The sequence below is a fragment of the Panthera uncia genome, chromosome E1, assembly GCF_023721935.1.
Source record: "Panthera uncia isolate 11264 chromosome E1, Puncia_PCG_1.0, whole genome shotgun sequence".
NCBI classification, from domain to species: Eukaryota; Metazoa; Chordata; class Mammalia; order Carnivora; family Felidae; genus Panthera; species Panthera uncia.
This window is the reverse complement of record NC_064814.1, coordinates 44,866,189-44,882,901: the sequence shown is the minus strand read 5'-3', so window position 1 is coordinate 44,882,901 and position 16,713 is coordinate 44,866,189. Positions and strand designations below refer to the sequence as shown.

Here is a 16,713-nt window from a genome sequence, read left to right as displayed (position 1 = left end):
GGCTGAAAGGAGAAGCAGCATTCCTTTTGAGGGTAATATCCCTGCCTGCTGGGAAGAGCCCGGGGAGGGGGGTGAGGTGGGGGGGGTGGGGAGGCTTCTAGGCAAGAGACAAAAGCAAAGCGAAAGCTCCATTGCTTCCTGGGGGCCTCTGCAATGATCACAGGAGAGCTGACAGTTTCTTCTCATCCCAATTGGCCTGAATGTGAGATACCCACAACTTTTCTCTCTGCCTCTCTTTCCCCTATTCCCCCTTGGCCACCCACGTGTGGCGCCCATGCACAAGCTGTTTGCGCTATTTTGTTCTGTTTTCTGTGTTTGTTGAATGTGCTCTGGATAAGGAATTAAGCCATGCATAATTGGGCCACCAGCAAAGCCCTTCTGGTGACAACAACAAATAGTGGCTAATGTTAGGAGCACACAACACAGGTGGAAAGGAGTAGGGGTCTAATATTCTTCAAAGCCACTTACTGAAAGACTACCATGCTTCTCCCCTAACATAGGTTCTGCCTGAGAAAGGTGAGATTAGATTGTTCCTTGTAACCCTGAGAATCATAACATATCTCAAAGAACCAGGAAACACCCAAAGGGAGGTGTTGGGAACTGAAATCCTGCAAACCTAGTTTCATCCTCAACATCCAAAGGAGAAGGAAAGACAGACATTTCCTGAGCTCTTCCAATGCTAGAAATGTTCTCATGCATCATCTCAATCCCTCCAAAAATTCCTTGAGGTAGGAATCACCACCCTTTTTTAGGAGAGCAAACTAAGGGTGACGGAAGTTAAGAAACTTGTCCAAGATAACTTAGCAGAGCACCAAGATTCACTTGCATCAGTGTGTCACTCAGGCTGGGTCCACAGGCCATCTCTTCCCGATAGCTCTCCCTTATCTCTCGGCTTTTATTTTCTCCACACCTTTATCATACAGGATATATTTATGTGTGCACGTGTCTTCTGTCCCCAAAGAATGTAAGCCCTTGGGGCAGAGACTCTGTCCATCTTGTGACTGCTGTTTCCCTATGCGGAAACAGGATCTAGCACATGGTGGACCCACAGCATTTGTTGCTGGACTGATGGTAGGCAGCTTTATATGCCTCACCATGCTACTGTCTGCTCCTTTCACTCCGAAACACACAGCCTCTCTTCACAAATTCCCAACACCAATCTCAGAAGCCAAGGAAAACAACACAGAGATGGCAAACTGTTCTTTAGAAAGGGAGTTGAGGGGCGCCTGGGTGGCTCAGTCGGTTAAGCGGCCGACTTCAGCTCGGGTCATGATCTCGCGGTCCGTGAGTTCAAGCCCCGCATCAGGCACTGTGCTGACAGCTCAGAGCCTGGAGCCTGTTTCAGATTCTGCGTCTCCCTCTCTCTGACCCTCCCCCGTTCATGCTCTGTCTCTCTCTGTCTCAAAAATAAACGTTAAAAAAAAAATTAAAAAAAAAAAAAAAAAGAAAGGGAGTTGAAAGGAAGATAAAAGTCCTGGAAATCCAAGAAAACTCTATTGTGTATAGAGACTAGCTTGCCTCTGTAAAGGCAGAAGTCTTCAGGAGAGGAGGAAGTGATGGTTTATTACCAACGTTCTCCCTTTTAAGGTGGGAAAGCTTTGGGTTTCCCTCCTGTTGTAGCTCATGCTGTTTTGCCCCCAGTCCAGGGTCTGGAGAACTGAGAATGCCAGAGCAACACAAGTGGGATTAGTTAGAAAGTTGAGGGGCGCCTGGGTGGCTCAGTTGGTTGAGCGTCCGACTTCATCTCAGGTCATGATCTCGCAGTTTGTGAGTTGGAGCCCGCATTGGGCTCTGTGCTGACAGCTCAGAGCCTGGAGCCTGCTTCGGGTTCTGTGTCTCCCTCTCTCTCTGTCCCTCTCCCCCTCACGTTCTGTCTCTTTCTCTCAAAAATAAATAAAGGTTAAAAAACTTTTTTTTAAATAAAAAAGAAAGTAGATGTGGCACAGAAAGCATTCCGAAACACAAACCCTTCCCCAAAGTTAAACATAAACCAGAGCAGCAGTTCCCAGACCAGAATCACCTAGGTCAGTGGTTCTCAAGGCGTGGTCCCTGGACCAGCAGCTCAGAACCATGTGTGAACTTGTCAGAAATGCCAATTCTCAGGCCCACCCCAGACCTATCAGAATCAGAAATTCCAGGGTTGGGACCCAGGAATCTGTGTTTTAACAAGTTCTTTGGGTGACTCACATGCATACTAAAGACCAAAGGAACTAAATACATATACAAATCCTTTGGCCCTGGAGATCCTAATTCAGTAGGTTGGGGACAGGGCCCAGGGACAGCACAAGTACTTCACAGCTGATTCTAATTTGTAGCCACATTTGAAAACTACTAAACCTGAGCACTCCTCTTTCCCTGGCCCCAGGACAGTGTCCTCAGTTCTAAACCCTCTTCCCACTGCCCCCAGTCACTCACCACACAGAGCAATGATGTGGCTGCTATCTTCATGCACAAACTTCCTGGTAACAGCTTCCTCCATGATTTGCTTCACCTGTGGACAAACGGGCAGCATCTTACTGATTTTTCTGATCAAAGGGTTGTGGGCAAGTAAATAGCTTGGCTCCGCTCTCCTGGTCTATCTCCTACTCTACTTGCAGATTAGATAGTAAATAGGGACGGGAGAGGTGGGGAAGCCAAGTGTCTTCTTGGAAAGGCAACCAGGAAGAGAGATGTCATCCACCAAGCAATCAGTGCAGATGTTCCAGTCCAGGAGGAAGTGCCTTACTGTGGAGAAGACGGACAGGATGCCATTTGCTCATGTGTACTTAGCTGGAGAAGAGCTTTTGGACAGACACGCTGCCTGTTAGGAACAAACTAGCTCATTATAGGCTGTAGATAAACAACCTGCCCCTCATTTACTCCATCTTCTTCAACGTTCACCCAGGCCTCAGAGACACTCTCCACATGCTTGCAAGCCCAGCCTTCTTTCTGTCTAGATAGAACCCTGATGTTTTGGGTTCCTACATAGATATAAAAGTTTCCAAATACCTTGTAAGATGAGCAGTTACATCTGTCTTTAAGAAAGCCCTTTTTAAAAAGCACATACACACAACTTTTTATTGATGTACATAAAACTACAGAAAAGGGTATATGTCATAATTACACAGCCTGATGGATTTTCACAAGCTGAATCCACCTGTGAAACCAGCATCCAGATGAAGAGACAGAACATGTGACCAGCACCCCTGAACACCTCCCACTGTCATGTTTCCTTCCACTCACTACTCTCCTCAGGGACATGTGCTATCCTGACTTCTAACAGCATAGAGTCTCTTTATGGGTTTTCATACTGTTGATAGATGAAATCACTGTGTGTAGTGTTTTGTGACTGGATTTCTTTATAGGTTATGTGTTCACATTGTATGTACTTGTGGATTGTTCATTCTCCATTATGTTAACACACAATGAACTGTACGTAGGTAGTTTCCAATTTGGGTCTGTCATGAATAGCGCTACTATGAACATTAAAAATATGTTTTTTAGTAAACATAGGTGCTCATTTTTTGCATTTATATTTCCAGACAAGGAATTTCTGATATGATATGTATATTCCACTTCACTAGATTTTGCCAAATAGCTCTCCAAAGTGGTTGTACCAATTTACACTCCCATCAGCAATGTATGAGGTTTTAGTTGCTCCCAACATCGAAGTCAAGCACTTTTGATGTCCTGGCGGAATTTGCCAAGAAACAGATACTAATACTGGAGATTAGAGAGATGGATTACCTCACCCCCACTGTAAAATCTTATATGAAGCTCCGGGCAGAGTGTGTCTTTGTCATTCTTTGGACAAGGGATACAGTGTTCCGATGCTGCCCTTGCTCCCAAGACCCTCGCTGAGGACTGTACAGTTTGGAGAGTGGTAAAGCTTCTAAAGCCTGCAGAGGAGGTAGGGAGGACCTGGAGGCTTCTCCCTATTGAAACTGCTCACAGTTAGCAGTTAGGTAGAGGGGAATCAGATTGATCCTGCACTCTAAATTGTTAAAAGCTTCCTAGGTTACTTGCCAAGCGGTGTTTGTATTAAACAGAGCATAAAGTCACAGTTTAAAGACCTGCGGGCATCTGAAACAGGCCGGTGGGGCAGATTTGGGGGTTAGAAGGACATACAGATGACTCTAGAATTATATCAGAAATTCTGTATTGAAAGTCCAGCCTTGCCTACAATTATCCCCACTTCCTCTACTTGCGGAAGAGGAAGGATATATTTCTCCCTAATTCAAGTGCTAAAGGGAGAAGGGAACTAAGAATTCAGAGCAGGTTAAACTTTGTCAGGTAATATACATAGCTGTGGCATATTCTGGGCATTTCTCATATTTGTTTAGGAATCATTCTTAGAGCAGTATAAAAAGCCTTCTAAGTATTGAAAAAAAGAATCATGGTATCAGAAATCTTTCCTACGTCCCTGACCAACTCTAAATTTGGAGCACAGCAACAATCCTAGCACATCCATCCATGGTTTAGGTATGGCTACTTTTTTCTTCTTGTTTATACTGTTCATACGAGCCTCTGTCACTAGACTGCTTGTTTCCCGAGGATAATCACTATGACGTGGGATTGCCCTTTTGCTTGGGGAGACCAGGGTTTAGTTGAAATGCTGATTTGATGTACTCCTGACCTAAAATGCTTTCTTGGCCACTTCACACAAAAGTGGTGAGGCAGCTTCTCACACACAGCTGGAAAGGTGAGGACTTTGACTACTTTGCCAACAAGAGGGAAAGGCACAAATAAATGTTAGGTAGGGCACAGTAGCCAGGCCACAGTTAATGCAGGAGAACCATCTAGGGCCTTCCAGGAGTTTATGAGAACACATAGTCTTCTCCAATCCTGAAATTCTAGGAAGAGGTAAAGGAACCATTATGACAAACTTTAATATATGAGATACATATCATCATCCTTCTTTCAGAGATGAATAAAATAAGACTCAGGTTAAGTAACTTCTTCAAGTCACACAGAGTTAGGTCCAGAGTATTCCAAGGTTACACATCCCTACAGATCTTGCAGTCTCTAAAATCAGTAGATTTATTTACCAAATACTCATTGAATGTCTACTGTGTGCCAGGTCCTGGATACAGAATAGTGGACAAAACAGACTGGTTTCCTGCCCTCATGGAGTTTGCACATCTGGTAGAAGACAGCCACAAAGGTAGTTGCAAGGAGTTCATGGTTCCCGAGGCCTAATCCATTCTAATCCATACTGCAGGTTTGAGCTCTCCAGCTCTCATGTGCGGTGAGTCATTCATATGGGTACCCGCCCCCCCCCCCCCCCCCCCCCCCCCCCCCACCCAACACGATGAAACTGAAATGGGCTTTAGGGCAGGGTCAAGGTAAAGGACGTTAGTAGAGGGGAGAGCTTTTTTCTCTTTCTGACGTTTGGGGTGGGGCGGGAATCCTTAAACGGGGAAAAAAATCTTGAGTCTTAAAAAAAGCATTCTCAACCTCCCCCCCCCCCCCATGGTCTCTGGGTAGGGAGGTGGGCGTGGAAAAGCAGCGAGGTGTGCGACGAACCTCCTGCAGCCGCGATTCAGTTCCCAGAGGGATCCCTGAATCTTGGGTGTAGGGCAAACCAGAGCTAAGCCCCCAAACCACGCGTTTAGCGCTGAGGCCCTCGCGGGGCCCCGCCCCTGCCCATTCGGCTTGGGCAATGAAAGGGCAGCACCACTTCTCCAGAAATCGCCACCACCCCTCCCCCGACCTTGGTCTCCCAGCGCTGTTGCCGTCACAGGGCGGGGAACTGCGGGATCGCGGAGCAAACAAGCGCCGGAGCGCCGGCCTGCCTCCTCGGACGGAGGGGTGCTGCCCCAGATCCGGGAGAGAGCCGGTAGCCGCAGCCAGTCCAGGACCCCGCCCCCGCCCGGCCCAGGCCCGCGGGCGCTGGTGCCGGGGGGTGGGGTGGGGGGTACGGACCTTTCCGCGTCCCCTCGCCGGGCAGCGCGGGCAGGGACGTGAGTCTCCGGGGGTCTTTGCTCCTACTTTACCTCCTTTTTTACGTTCCACAGCAGTTTCTCTTTGACTGCGTCCTCCGCGCTGCCCATGGTGTGGCGGGTGGCAGAGAGGCAACGCCGAGCTGTCCCCCAAGCCCCCCGTGCGCCCACGCCTCCTCCGCGCCTCTCCGCTCAGCGCCCCACGCGCAAGGCGGAGCCCCCGTCCGCCGCGCTCCCCGCCCGCCGCCACCACCGCCGCAGCCACTGCCCCGTGCTGGGCTCCGCAGCCATCTTCCGAGCCCCGCACAGACGTCAGGAGGCTGGCCCGGCCCCTTCCCACTGTCGGGGGCGGGGGGGGGTTGCGCTCAGCGACGGGGGGGGGTCGGGGCTGGGGTGAGGCTGCGCGCGCCCGGGGGCGGTGGGCCCCCGGGCGCGCGCCTAGCTGGCCGCTGTCATGGCAACGCGCCCGCTCCCGCCCCGAGGGCGCGAACCCTCATTGTGAGCTCCCGCAGCCAGTTCCGCGCCGCACTGCGCGCGGTAGCTGGCGCGCCCTGGACCCGGTGGCTGAGGGAAAGTCACTCGCATCGGAGCTGGCCTCAACCCAGCTAGACGCTCCCTGATTTCTACCCACTCGTTTTCCCGACGGGAAGGGCCGGGCCATTCGCTCCTCGAGTCTGGCTCTCTAGGAAACTAGCGTTAGTCTCCTGGCTCAAAGGCCAGAGCTCCATCATTCCTCTAAATCCCCCTGCCAGCCGGTGGCCCTCAGTTGCAAGACTTGTGGGAAGAGGAGCTGGAGCACAGTCACCCCGAGATTGAAGAGGCTGAGTTGCCTGTGAGGGCTCGTCTGTCAAGGCCAGTTCTCCCTGTCTGGTACCGTCCTGCCTTCAGCTCTGTTGGAGCGGGGGGCGCGGGTTGGGATAACGGTGATCAGCGGGATCTTGTACGGAGCCTTCCACGCGATTTTCCTTCTAGACCTCAGCAGCCCATAAGAGGAAGAAAGGATTGCTCAAAGTGGTAACATCTGCTGCTGCAAACTGAGGAGCGATGTGCACAAATCTAGGTGACAGGAAGGGCTTAGCCCTCTTCCACACGAATGGAAAAACTTCAACAGCTGCCTAAGGTGATGCAACTAGATTGCGCAAAAAATGAAAATACAGGTAGCAAAAAAAGCCCTCTGGGACTGAGAGGCTAAACCTCGAGTCTACATCCAGCTTTTTAAACCCCCCAGCCGTAGACCGCCGCGTGAGAAAAGTTTACTCCGCGGTTTTGCTGAGACGCCAGAGTCATTTCTGAGCCTGGTTGGAAGGACTCTCGCGAGAGGACGCGGTGAGCCCCGCCCCGCCACGGGAAGGGAGGGGCAAGGAGGGGGCCGGAAGCGCTCCGTCCGGCCGGGAAGTAGTGCTGACTAGGTACACGTGAGCGGCGGCATGGCGGCCCACCGTTCTGGCCCTCTTAAGCAACAGAATAAAGCTCATAAAGGCGGGCGGCATCGGGGTCGGGGATCCGCGCAGCGGGACGGCAAGGGTGAGAAGATAGGGTTGGAGGAAGGAGGGTTACTTTAGATGTTAGCTGCTTTTCTTTGTGTGCAGTTCCTACCTCCGGCCTGGACCGCGCGCAAAGGCTCTAAGATGGGCGGAGAGGGTCCCCTTTCTCGACTCTCTGGTACCTTGCATAAGAGCCCTTTTTAATCTTCTAGGCCGTCTAGCACTGAAGGTCCTAAGCAGGAAAGTGAGAAAAGAGCTCAGCAGAGTAGACCAGAGGCATCGCGCCAGCCAGCTCCGAAAGCAGAAGAAGGAGGCGGTGAGAGGAGCAGGGATTGGGGAGTGGTGTGGTTTCACAGCTGTTCTAGGCGGTAATGCCTCGAACTGAAAAATGTGACCCTGGGAAGGGGCCGGGGATGGAAAAATAATTCTCGAGCACATGTCAGGCATGCAGATCTAGATTCATGCTAGGACATTCTTTGTTTTGGTGCAAGCTTCTGCCCACTCTCCCGGCCTACGTGCCTTTTACAAGAAAGATGCGGTGGACTGAGAGTGGGGAGTGGGGGTGAGGAAGGGGCGTCCATACTGTGGGAAATGCAATACTGAAATGAAGTACTGAAACATTGATCTTTCCATTCTCAGGTTCTGGCAGAGAAAAGACAGCTCGGCAGCAAGGATGGTCCTCCTCATCAGGTGCTGGTAGTGCCTCTGCATGACAGGATTTCCTTGCCAGAGGCCTTTAGGCTGCTTCAGGATAAGGACACTGGAACAGTACACTTGAATGAGTGGGGAAGCACCCATAGCTTTGTGCTGTTATGCCCCCGCTTGAAACATCGGTGGTATTTCACATCTGCAAGGCCAGGTTGGAGCATACAACAGTGTTTTCTATTGTTGTATTTTGAGTAGTAGTAATATTCTTTTAGTATGATGTGTTGGTGCCAAACACCTCTTCCCACTAACTTTGTCTTCTATCTCCAGGGGATCTGCACGCTGTGTTAGACATGGCTAAAGTGGCAGATACCATCCTTTTTCTCCTTGATCCACTAGAAGGCTGGGACAGCACTGGGGATTACTGCCTTTCCTGCCTTTTTGCCCAGGGCCTTCCTACCTATAGTAAGTGAGTTAGGAGTATTAGAGGTAAGGGGGGGGGGGAGTGAATTAGCATTTATTATGCATCTATAATTTTTCAGGCACTCTGTCTGACACTTGATACAGGAATACAACTGGTGGGTTGTATTTGGCTGGTGGCGAGTTATACATCTATGGCTTAAGTTGGTCCATCATTTAGAAATTACCTATCAAGCTGCTTTTTATTTCTGGACTACTCTTTGCCCAGAGGAAGAAGAGTATGAACTTTGGTTTCACTATGAAAATTTTTTAGGGTAGTTGAGTGTTCAGTTTCTCAGTGATCTCTGGTCTCACAACTGAACTGTTAGCTTGTTTGTGAGCTACGGTGGGGATTTACACGTGGTAAAGTAAGTAACAAAGCCCTTTCTCTCTTGCTCACAGCACTAGCTGTCCAGGGGATTTCTGGCCTCCCACCAAGGAAACAAATAGATGCCAGAAAGAAGCTAAATAAAGCAGTGGAGAAGCGCTTTCCTGATGACAAATTTCTCCTGTTAGACACACAACAGGAGGCACAGATGCTGCTCAGGCAGTTGGCTAACCAAAAGCAACGACATCTTGCCTTTCGAGATCGACGGGCCTACATGTTTGCTCATGCTGCTGACTTTGTGCCTAGTGAAGAAAATAACTTGGTGGGCACCTTGAAAATCTCAGGCTATATTCGTGGACAGACTCTGAATGTAAATAGCTTGCTGCATATCATTGGACAGGGTGATTTCCAGATGAAACAGATAGATGCTCCTATAGACCCTTTCCTTTTAAATCCTAGAGTGGTCAAATCACAGGACTCTGGAGCTGCAATGGAGGTAAGAGTGATGTTCTTAAAAACTGTATTGTAGGGGTGCGTGGGTGGCTCAGTCACTTAAGCATCTGACTCTTGATTTCGGCTCAGCTCACGATCTCACGATTTGTGAGCTCGAGCCCTGTGTCAGGCTCAACGCTGATGGCACAGAGCTAGCTTGGGATTTTCTCTCTCTCCCTCTATCTTTGCCCCTTCCCCACTCATTCTCTGTCTCTCTCTCTCTCTCTCTCTCTCCTTCTCTCTCTCTCAAAATAAGTAAACATTAAGTGTTTTTTAAACGACTTGTAGATTTATGTGTAAACTGGTGTAGGATGTGAATAACAGAGAAGGTAGTCTGCACTCTTAGACAACTATACTAGCCTCTGGAGGTGACTGCTAGTTTGAAGTAAGACAGTAGTCAACTGAATATGTTGATATCCTGTATTCAGCACTTTATAGGTACCTCACATAGCAATTGTCTTTGAGTGTATAAAAGACACAAGATGCAATCTCTTTCCTTGGACAGCCTAATTACGTCAGAAAAAATGGCAAACATCAAAGATTGAAAAAGTGTGGTTGAGGGATAGAGACCTGCTGTGTAAGTTGAGAAAGTAGACTAGCAGGCTTCACAGAAGAGCTCAGACTTGAGCCAGGTGTTGAGATGTATGAATATGACTTATGGGATGAAGAGAGATGAAACTGTCGAAGAAGATAGAGACAACATGAATTTAGTCCCAGGGATAGATCAGATAGTTTCTTTGAAGAAATCAGCTTGATGGGAGTAAGGTAGGTAATAAATGCGTAGGAGTGAGAGCAGATTATGAAAGGCCTCAAAAGCAAGTAGAGGTATGGACTTAAAATGCTAGGAAATTGAAATGATTGAAAGATTTGACCAGTTGGGCTCACTGTTTCATTCTGTTTTTATTTTATTTTATTTATTTATTTTGAGGACTGTGTTATTTCTGAATCTTTCTGGTTACCATGTTAGATTTAGTAGATTTTGGGTAACGTTTGGTGTCAACTATTCTGGTTTTCAGATTTGTGCTGTGGATACTGTGGTTGATATGGAGGAAGACCTTAAGGTCCTAATGAAGGCAGATCCTGAAAGACAAGAATCTTTGCAAACAGAGGTTATCCCAGATCCAATGGAGGGGGAGCAAACCTGGCCCACAGAGGAGGAACTGAATGAGGCAAATGGTTGGTATTGGCAAACTTGTTTGTATTTCATATGGCCTAGAATTGTGCATTTTCTCTAGCTGCTCACAGGGTAGGGTGCGATGAGATGTATTTGGAGGTTAGTTTTCCCCTCTATCTCTAAAGGCTGTATGTTTGCACCAAGCAAACATTGGACATAGCTTTGCTCCATTTTTCAAAATTATTTGTGTTGTTGTTGTTTTCTCATAAACAGATAAACAACTTTGATTTGTTGCAAAGCTTATTGGGCTGTGTAAGTGTTGCTAGTTCTGAGGCAGCTGAATTAAATTTGGAAGTAGTCTGTTCTACTCATAGTGTCTGCTAGAGTTTCTGGTGTTGGTAGCAATGTCTGGTATCATCTTGCCTAGGTGAGAATACGGGAGTAATAGGGGAAAGGTGTGTATGTGTACGTATGTATATACACGTGTGTGTGTGTATAAATAAGCATATGTATGTGTATACTTTTTTAAGAGAGTGCGCAAGAGGGGTGGAGGGGAAAAGGGCAAGAGAGAGAAACTTAGGCAGTCTCTGTGTTTAGTGCTGAACCCGACGCAGGGCTCAATCTCACAACCGTGGGATCATGACCTGAGCCAAAATCAAGAGTCAGATGCTCACCTGACTGAGCCACCCAGGTTCCCAGAGGTATATAATTTAACTTAACTCATCTGGGCTTCTACAGACTGCTTGAAGGAAAGTTCCAAGGTGGTAAAGAAGGTTCCCAAAGGGACATCCAGTTACCAAGCTGAATGGATTTTGGATGAGGATGGTGAAAGTGGTGGGGAAGATGAATATGATGATACAGAACATGAGGATTTTATTGAAGAGGAATCTCAGGTAAAGATATGAATCCTTAGGCCACTTCTGCGTACAGCCCCAAATGCAAGGCAAAGTGCAATCCTGACCTTGAGGGTTGTGTGTGATCAGTTTCCTAGGAATGACTTAGAGCTGCCAGAAGTGAGACTTTCTTTTATAACTTAATCTCTATTAGAATTGATACTGATTTTGACTAGGTGTCTAGTAAAACTAATTTACTTATAGTTTAATGGTCTTTAGGGTACAGACGGGTGTGAAACTGTAATCTTTATTCTATAGAATGAGAGCAGTGAAAAGGAAGAGGAGGAAGAATGTGAAACTATGACTATAGGAGAGTCTGTGCATGATGATCTGTATGATGAGAATGTGGATGAAGAGGCTGAAGAAAAAATGTTGGAGAAATATAAACAAGAAAGACTGCAAGAGATGTTTCCAGATGAAGTAGATACCCCCCGTGACGTGGCTGCAAGAATTCGGTTAGTCAACAAGTCTAAAATCAGTGTTTTTATTTAAAATTCATGTGGCTCAGAAGTGTGTCAGTGTGATAAAAAAAAAAAACACAACACATTGTCCCCGTTTCTGAAGGGCTAACATTCTATATGGGAAGGTAAGACATACATACAGAAACAATAATATGTAATCAAGTTCCAGACTGTGTGGTGCAGACTAACAATGTCACAGTACTTTAACGAAGGGGAAATACTAAGGTTAATCGGCAAGTGCTTCCTATAGGAGCTAATACTGAAAGTATAAAACATTTTGGAGATTTGAGGGAGTTTGGGCAAGAATAAAAGCGTGAAGACGTAGATGATGTCTTCCCTGGAGATGAGTCTGATTAAAGCCAGAGGGTTTACATTGGATATTAGGGATGTAATATTTTTGTCAGGGACCTTGTTTGCCAGGTTAAAGAGCCACTCCCTGAAGGAGCCACTCTAAGTACTTTGTCCTTTGTCAGTGAGGGGCTGGGGTTTGGTTCTGAAATACTTGTTATGAGTTGTTTTGGAGTGTGGTTTTAGGCTGTTAGATTATTTTGAGAGATAGTGGGAGAATTTTTTTAAGTTAGAGTCTTAGCCATTTTAGAAGTGACTTGAGTGAAAAAGTAGCACCATATAAATTTGACTATTTTTTAAAATCTTCTTTATCTAGATTTCAGAAATACAGAGGCCTCAAGAGCTTCCGGACATCTCCATGGGATCCTAAGGAAAACCTTCCTCAAGATTATGCTCGGATCTTTCAGTTTCAGAATTTTACTAATACTAGGAAACGCATTTTTAAAGAAATTGAGGAAAAAGAGGTCGAAGGAGCTGAGGTATCTGCCTTACTTTGTCCATCCCTGTAATTTGCCGTTTGCCAAGGTGCCCTCTCCTTTATTCCTTCTCTTGGCATGAGTACCTTATTTAGTTTTGTGCTGCCCGTAGCTGAATTAGAGGAGCCACTGAGTCACTGGTGAGAGTGATATTGAGAACAAAGAAGTATCAGATGTTAACTGAAAAGTTTAATCTGGGTAGTTGAGGCATCTGTGAAAGGCAGTTTTAAAGGGTGAGGGTGGGCTTTAGGGTAGTTTAAGAGACTTCTAACATATTTGGAGAAATGCTTCATCATTGTCGAGACCTTAAGGGTAAATAATTATTTTCTACTTTCTTTTTGGCAGGTTGGCTGGTATGTCACACTTCATGTCTCTGAAGTCCCTGTCTCAGTGGTTGAATACTTTAAGCGAGGGGCACCCTTGATTGTATTTTCTTTACTACCTCATGAACAGAAGGTGAGTTAGTATTTTGTGGGAAATGGGGACTTAAGAAACTTTCCAACCAGTTTTGTATGATAGTCTGAAATTTTATGTGACCGACATTTTACTCATTGGGATGTAAACAATCTGCCTTAGGATGAAGAATCAGAGAATATGATGGTGAAGTCAATGATGGTGTTACACAACATGTCTGAACCTGTCTGAAGCATCTCAGTGATGCACTCTGTGTTCTGAGACTTCTCTGTCAGATTAGATTTTAACCAAGGGTTGGCAGCCTTAAGTGGGGGGCGGGGGGGGGGTGCGGGAAGGAGTGGTTGGGCCACGCGTAGGTCTCTTTCTTGATGGCCAGTACTCGTGTGTATTGCGTGTATGCGAGAGCTCTGGCCTTTGGTCAGTGGAAGAGTTTGGGAGGTAACCGTCTTGAATGAGTAGTTTTGAGGTGTGTGGTGAGTTGAGTGACTTGAAGGCACTGCGTTTGTGGCAGATGTTGAGCTTCTGCATTGTTAGACACGGGAAGGTTAGCTAACACAGAAGGCTACGTGAAAGCCCCAAAAACCAGCCTATATGTAACTTGAATGCCAGTTGTTGGTAAAGGTAAAAAGTAAATCTTACTTACTGTAAATGAGTATTAGAGCGAATTTGGATCTGCTAGTTTAGTTTGTCTTCTTTCAGTTTAGGCTGCTCTATTCTAGATAGGAAGGTCTGTTTTTCTTATGTGGTTCCCAGATGTCAGTACTGAATATGGTGGTGAGCCGGCACCCTGGCAACACTGAGCCTGTGAAAGCTAAGGAGGAGCTGATCTTCCACTGTGGGTTCAGGCGCTTCCGAGCCTCACCTTTGTTCTCTCAGCACACTGCAGGTAAAGCAGTGGGGAAGCTTCTGGGTTCTTGTCCATCTTAATGTCTTTTGGGGGACTATTGATTCTTAGTGCGGGTGTGTACAATACACAATTTCAAACTCTGGGTTTCTGGGTTAAGGGTATTTTCACTACTCTGGTCTAGGAGCCAATGATGTTTTTATTCACAATGTCTGAACCTGTCTGAAGCATCCCAGTGATGCAACCTCTGTGTGGTGCTGAGGCTTCTCTGCCATGAGTATTTGTTCCAAAGTGGTTTTGAATGGGAGTTGGTGGCTCTATAAAATGGTGTCACAAAGTGTAGAACCCTTGGCATCCGATGGCCGGTGGCAGTGTGGGTGGAGGATAGGGGTGGTCCACAGTTGGGTAAAACAAGTATGTGGCTTCTGAGATGTTGGGATAAGATGTTGAAGAGTGGTGACCAGGGACACTTTTATGGCAAAAATGATTGGACTCCTATACATTAGGAGTGGGAAGATATTTGGAGGCTTCTGAACATTACCACACACACTCAGCTTTCAGCAGTGGCTGGAGGAAGATGATGAAGGCAGTATTAATGGGTACTCTGGATAATTTCTGTTCTTACTAGCCATATGTTAATTAGCTATGCTATCTAAATGAGGAATTATCTTCTCTTTCCCTTAAAATATTTTATTTCTCTGTAAATTCAGTATTAAGCAGGAGGGAGCGTTTCATTGAAGATAAAAGCAGAAGCTCAGGTAGTCCTCAAGATCAGAGATCAGCTAAGTATGGCCCTTAGGCCAGATCTGCCCCACTGCTTGTTTTTGTTAAATAAAATTTTGTTGGAACACAATTGTGGGTTGTTGGGGTTTTTTTTCCTTCTTTTTTCCCCTTTTTTTCTCATGTGTTGTCTGTGGCTGTTTTTTTGCTATAGTGGCATAGCTGAGTAGTAGTTGGAACAGAAAGACTGTATGGCCATAGGCCTAAAATACTATGTTGCCCTTTATAGAAAATATTTGCCAATTCTTGCTCATGACTACAGGCTTTTGATTTAGTGGAGGTATTTTCTGTAAAGCATTGCTTCCCAAACAAGGTAGGGATAATGAGTGTCAGAATCACCTGGAGAACTTTTTCAAACCCCAAATATAGTCCAAGCTCCAAGATTCTGCCTCCCTGTTGAAAAATTACTGTGAAGGACTGAGTTGTATCTTACAGTTGTATTGAGGTAGGAAAATATTTTGAGAACTAGTGGGGCAAAGAAACATAAGTTGCCTTAGATTTGAGTTGCAATGATACAGCTTTTCACAGGCTTCTGGATTACCTATGGCTTCTCAAAATGTTTTTACTTTTTATTTTTTAACCCTTATTATGGCAGCGGATAAACATAAATTTCAGAGATTCCTGACTGCTGATGTGGCCTTGGTAGCGACAGTATATGGCCCAATCACGTTTCCTCCTGCATCTGTACTGCTTTTTAAACAGAATAGCAATGGTAAGTTAAGTTCACAGAGGTGAACAGACCTGTAGGTCCTTAATAGGTTTAAAACTATTTCCTGTATTTAGATTTGAGAGTCATATGGTATGAAGAACATAATAATAGTTTTCAAAATACCCCAATCTCAGCCTCAGACTGGGTCTGAGACAAGGATGACAAACGGAACTTTATCTTGCTTATAAACCGTAGCCAATTGATAGGTGCTGCTCAGACTGCTGTATTTAGGATAGGTTCTCACAACAGGCGTAGAGGGAATATCATTTAATGATCTTTGCATGGACCCAGGAGGGCAGCATAATATATCCTTACTTTAAGGTTTCTCTGAAAAGATCTTGTTTGGGTCTTTAAGTGGACGGGGGCAATCAGTGAAGGCTTTGGCTTGTAGACTCCTGTTGCTCTGCTTTTGCTCCTTAGGAATGCACAGCCTCATTGCCACAGGCCATCTGTTGTCAGTGGATCCAGACAGAATGGTCATCAAGAGAGTTGTTTTGAGTGGTCATCCTTTCAAAATTTTTACTAAGATGGCAGTAGTGCGCTACATGTTCTTCAACAGAGGTGGGTGTGAAGGATGGGATCAGATTGCCTTTGTGGGGTGAGGGTTGAGTTTACCCTTTGTGGGTACATGTTTCATCTTGGTCTTCTCTTTGTTTCTTTCTAAGAGGATGTGTTGTGGTTTAAACCAGTGGAACTGAGAACAAAGTGGGGCCACAGGGGACACATCAAGGAGCCTTTAGGTAAGAGAATGTGGGATTTGGTACCTTGTCTAGGTTTCTCCAGTGCTACTAAATGACTGTTGGGTTAGAAGACTACTGCTTTAACATTTTCTATTTTAATTTGACCAACTTGCTCTGTTTTCTTTCTAGGTACTCATGGCCACATGAAGTGCAGTTTTGATGGGAAGCTAAAATCTCAGGACACAGTACTGATGAACCTCTATAAACGAGTTTTCCCCAAATGGACTTATGATCCATATGTACCAGAACCAGTACCGTGGATGAAAAGTGAGATCTCTTCAACAGTGCCTGAGGTGGATATGGAGTAATGGATTCACTGGGATTCTGTCTCATTGCTGCTAGTTAGCACTCTAGGGATGGGATCCTACAGGTTGTAATTGGACAATGTTTGTTTTCTACTTTAGCCTAGAGGTCTGCTGCCAGTTTTTGCAAAAGGCTTTTCTTGGCCCTGATAAGGTGTCTCAGTAAACTATGGATGTTTTTCTCTTGCTACTTACTTAGTAAACAAAACAAAACTATTACTGAAACATCCACTTTCCAGTAGGATTTTGAAAGCTGTTTAAGAGGGGAAGATAGGAAGTTAAAGTAACCAGGAAACAAAATTT

The 16,713-nt window shown here is 46.0% G+C and overlaps 2 protein-coding genes and 2 non-coding genes across 14 annotated transcripts in view; 3 read left to right on the top strand and 1 right to left on the bottom strand.

The window, feature by feature from the left end:
* Positions 1 to 6,288, bottom strand: part of SGSM2 (small G protein signaling modulator 2) — a 39,350-nt gene extending 33,062 nt beyond the window's left edge. For 4 of the 10 annotated variants that reach the window (XM_049636779.1, XM_049636770.1, XM_049636773.1 and 1 more), the window contains exons 1-2: positions 5,976 to 6,287; positions 2,416 to 2,491 (exon numbers count right to left, since the gene is read on the bottom strand). In XM_049636779.1, the coding sequence (XP_049492736.1) occupies positions 2,416 to 2,491; positions 5,976 to 6,032 (133 nt within the window). In that variant the 5' untranslated portion in view covers positions 6,033 to 6,287. Of the gene's footprint in view, positions 1 to 2,415; positions 2,494 to 5,975 lie in introns of those variants that run through there. The other 6 variants (XM_049636771.1, XM_049636775.1, XM_049636772.1 and 3 more) reach the window with 3 other exon arrangements.
* A 1,016-nt stretch (positions 6,289 to 7,304) lies between these two features.
* Positions 7,305 to 16,589, top strand: TSR1 (TSR1 ribosome maturation factor). Of its 2 annotated transcripts, XM_049636762.1 has the most exons (15): positions 7,305 to 7,445; positions 7,618 to 7,721; positions 8,045 to 8,264; positions 8,381 to 8,515; positions 8,912 to 9,333; positions 10,346 to 10,505; positions 11,182 to 11,336; positions 11,595 to 11,791; positions 12,462 to 12,624; positions 12,967 to 13,077; positions 13,789 to 13,921; positions 15,255 to 15,371; positions 15,789 to 15,929; positions 16,034 to 16,108; positions 16,238 to 16,589. In XM_049636762.1, exons 1-15 carry the CDS (start codon positions 7,349 to 7,351, stop codon positions 16,414 to 16,416), a joined length of 2,409 nt encoding a protein of 802 aa, XP_049492719.1. In that variant the 5' UTR covers positions 7,305 to 7,348; the 3' UTR covers positions 16,417 to 16,589. The 2 variants fall into 2 exon arrangements, with proteins under 2 accessions (XP_049492719.1, XP_049492720.1); XM_049636763.1 differs by lacking the exons at positions 15,255 to 15,371; positions 15,789 to 15,929; positions 16,034 to 16,108; positions 16,238 to 16,589 and adding an exon at positions 14,590 to 15,236.
* Positions 13,220 to 13,309, top strand: LOC125927749 (small nucleolar RNA SNORD91 family). The gene has a single exon (XR_007459435.1). It is a non-coding gene; the product is annotated as a small nucleolar RNA SNORD91 family (small nucleolar RNA).
* Positions 14,059 to 14,153, top strand: LOC125927747 (small nucleolar RNA SNORD91 family). Its single transcript, XR_007459434.1, has one exon. It is a non-coding gene; the product is annotated as a small nucleolar RNA SNORD91 family (small nucleolar RNA).
* Positions 16,590 to 16,713: the final 124 nt, after the last annotated feature.

Excerpts from the sequence above, each read along its gene's own strand:
- TSR1 (XM_049636762.1), top strand. The coding sequence starts at position 7,349 with ATGGCGGCCCACCGTTCTGGCCCTCTTAAGCAACAGAATAAAGCTCAT. Across the intron at positions 7,446-7,617 it reads CGCGCAGCGGGACGGCAAGG|GCCGTCTAGCACTGAAGGTC; the intron begins GTGAGAAGATAG and ends TTAATCTTCTAG. Across the intron at positions 15,372-15,788 it reads TTTTAAACAGAATAGCAATG|GAATGCACAGCCTCATTGCC; the intron begins GTAAGTTAAGTT and ends TTTGCTCCTTAG.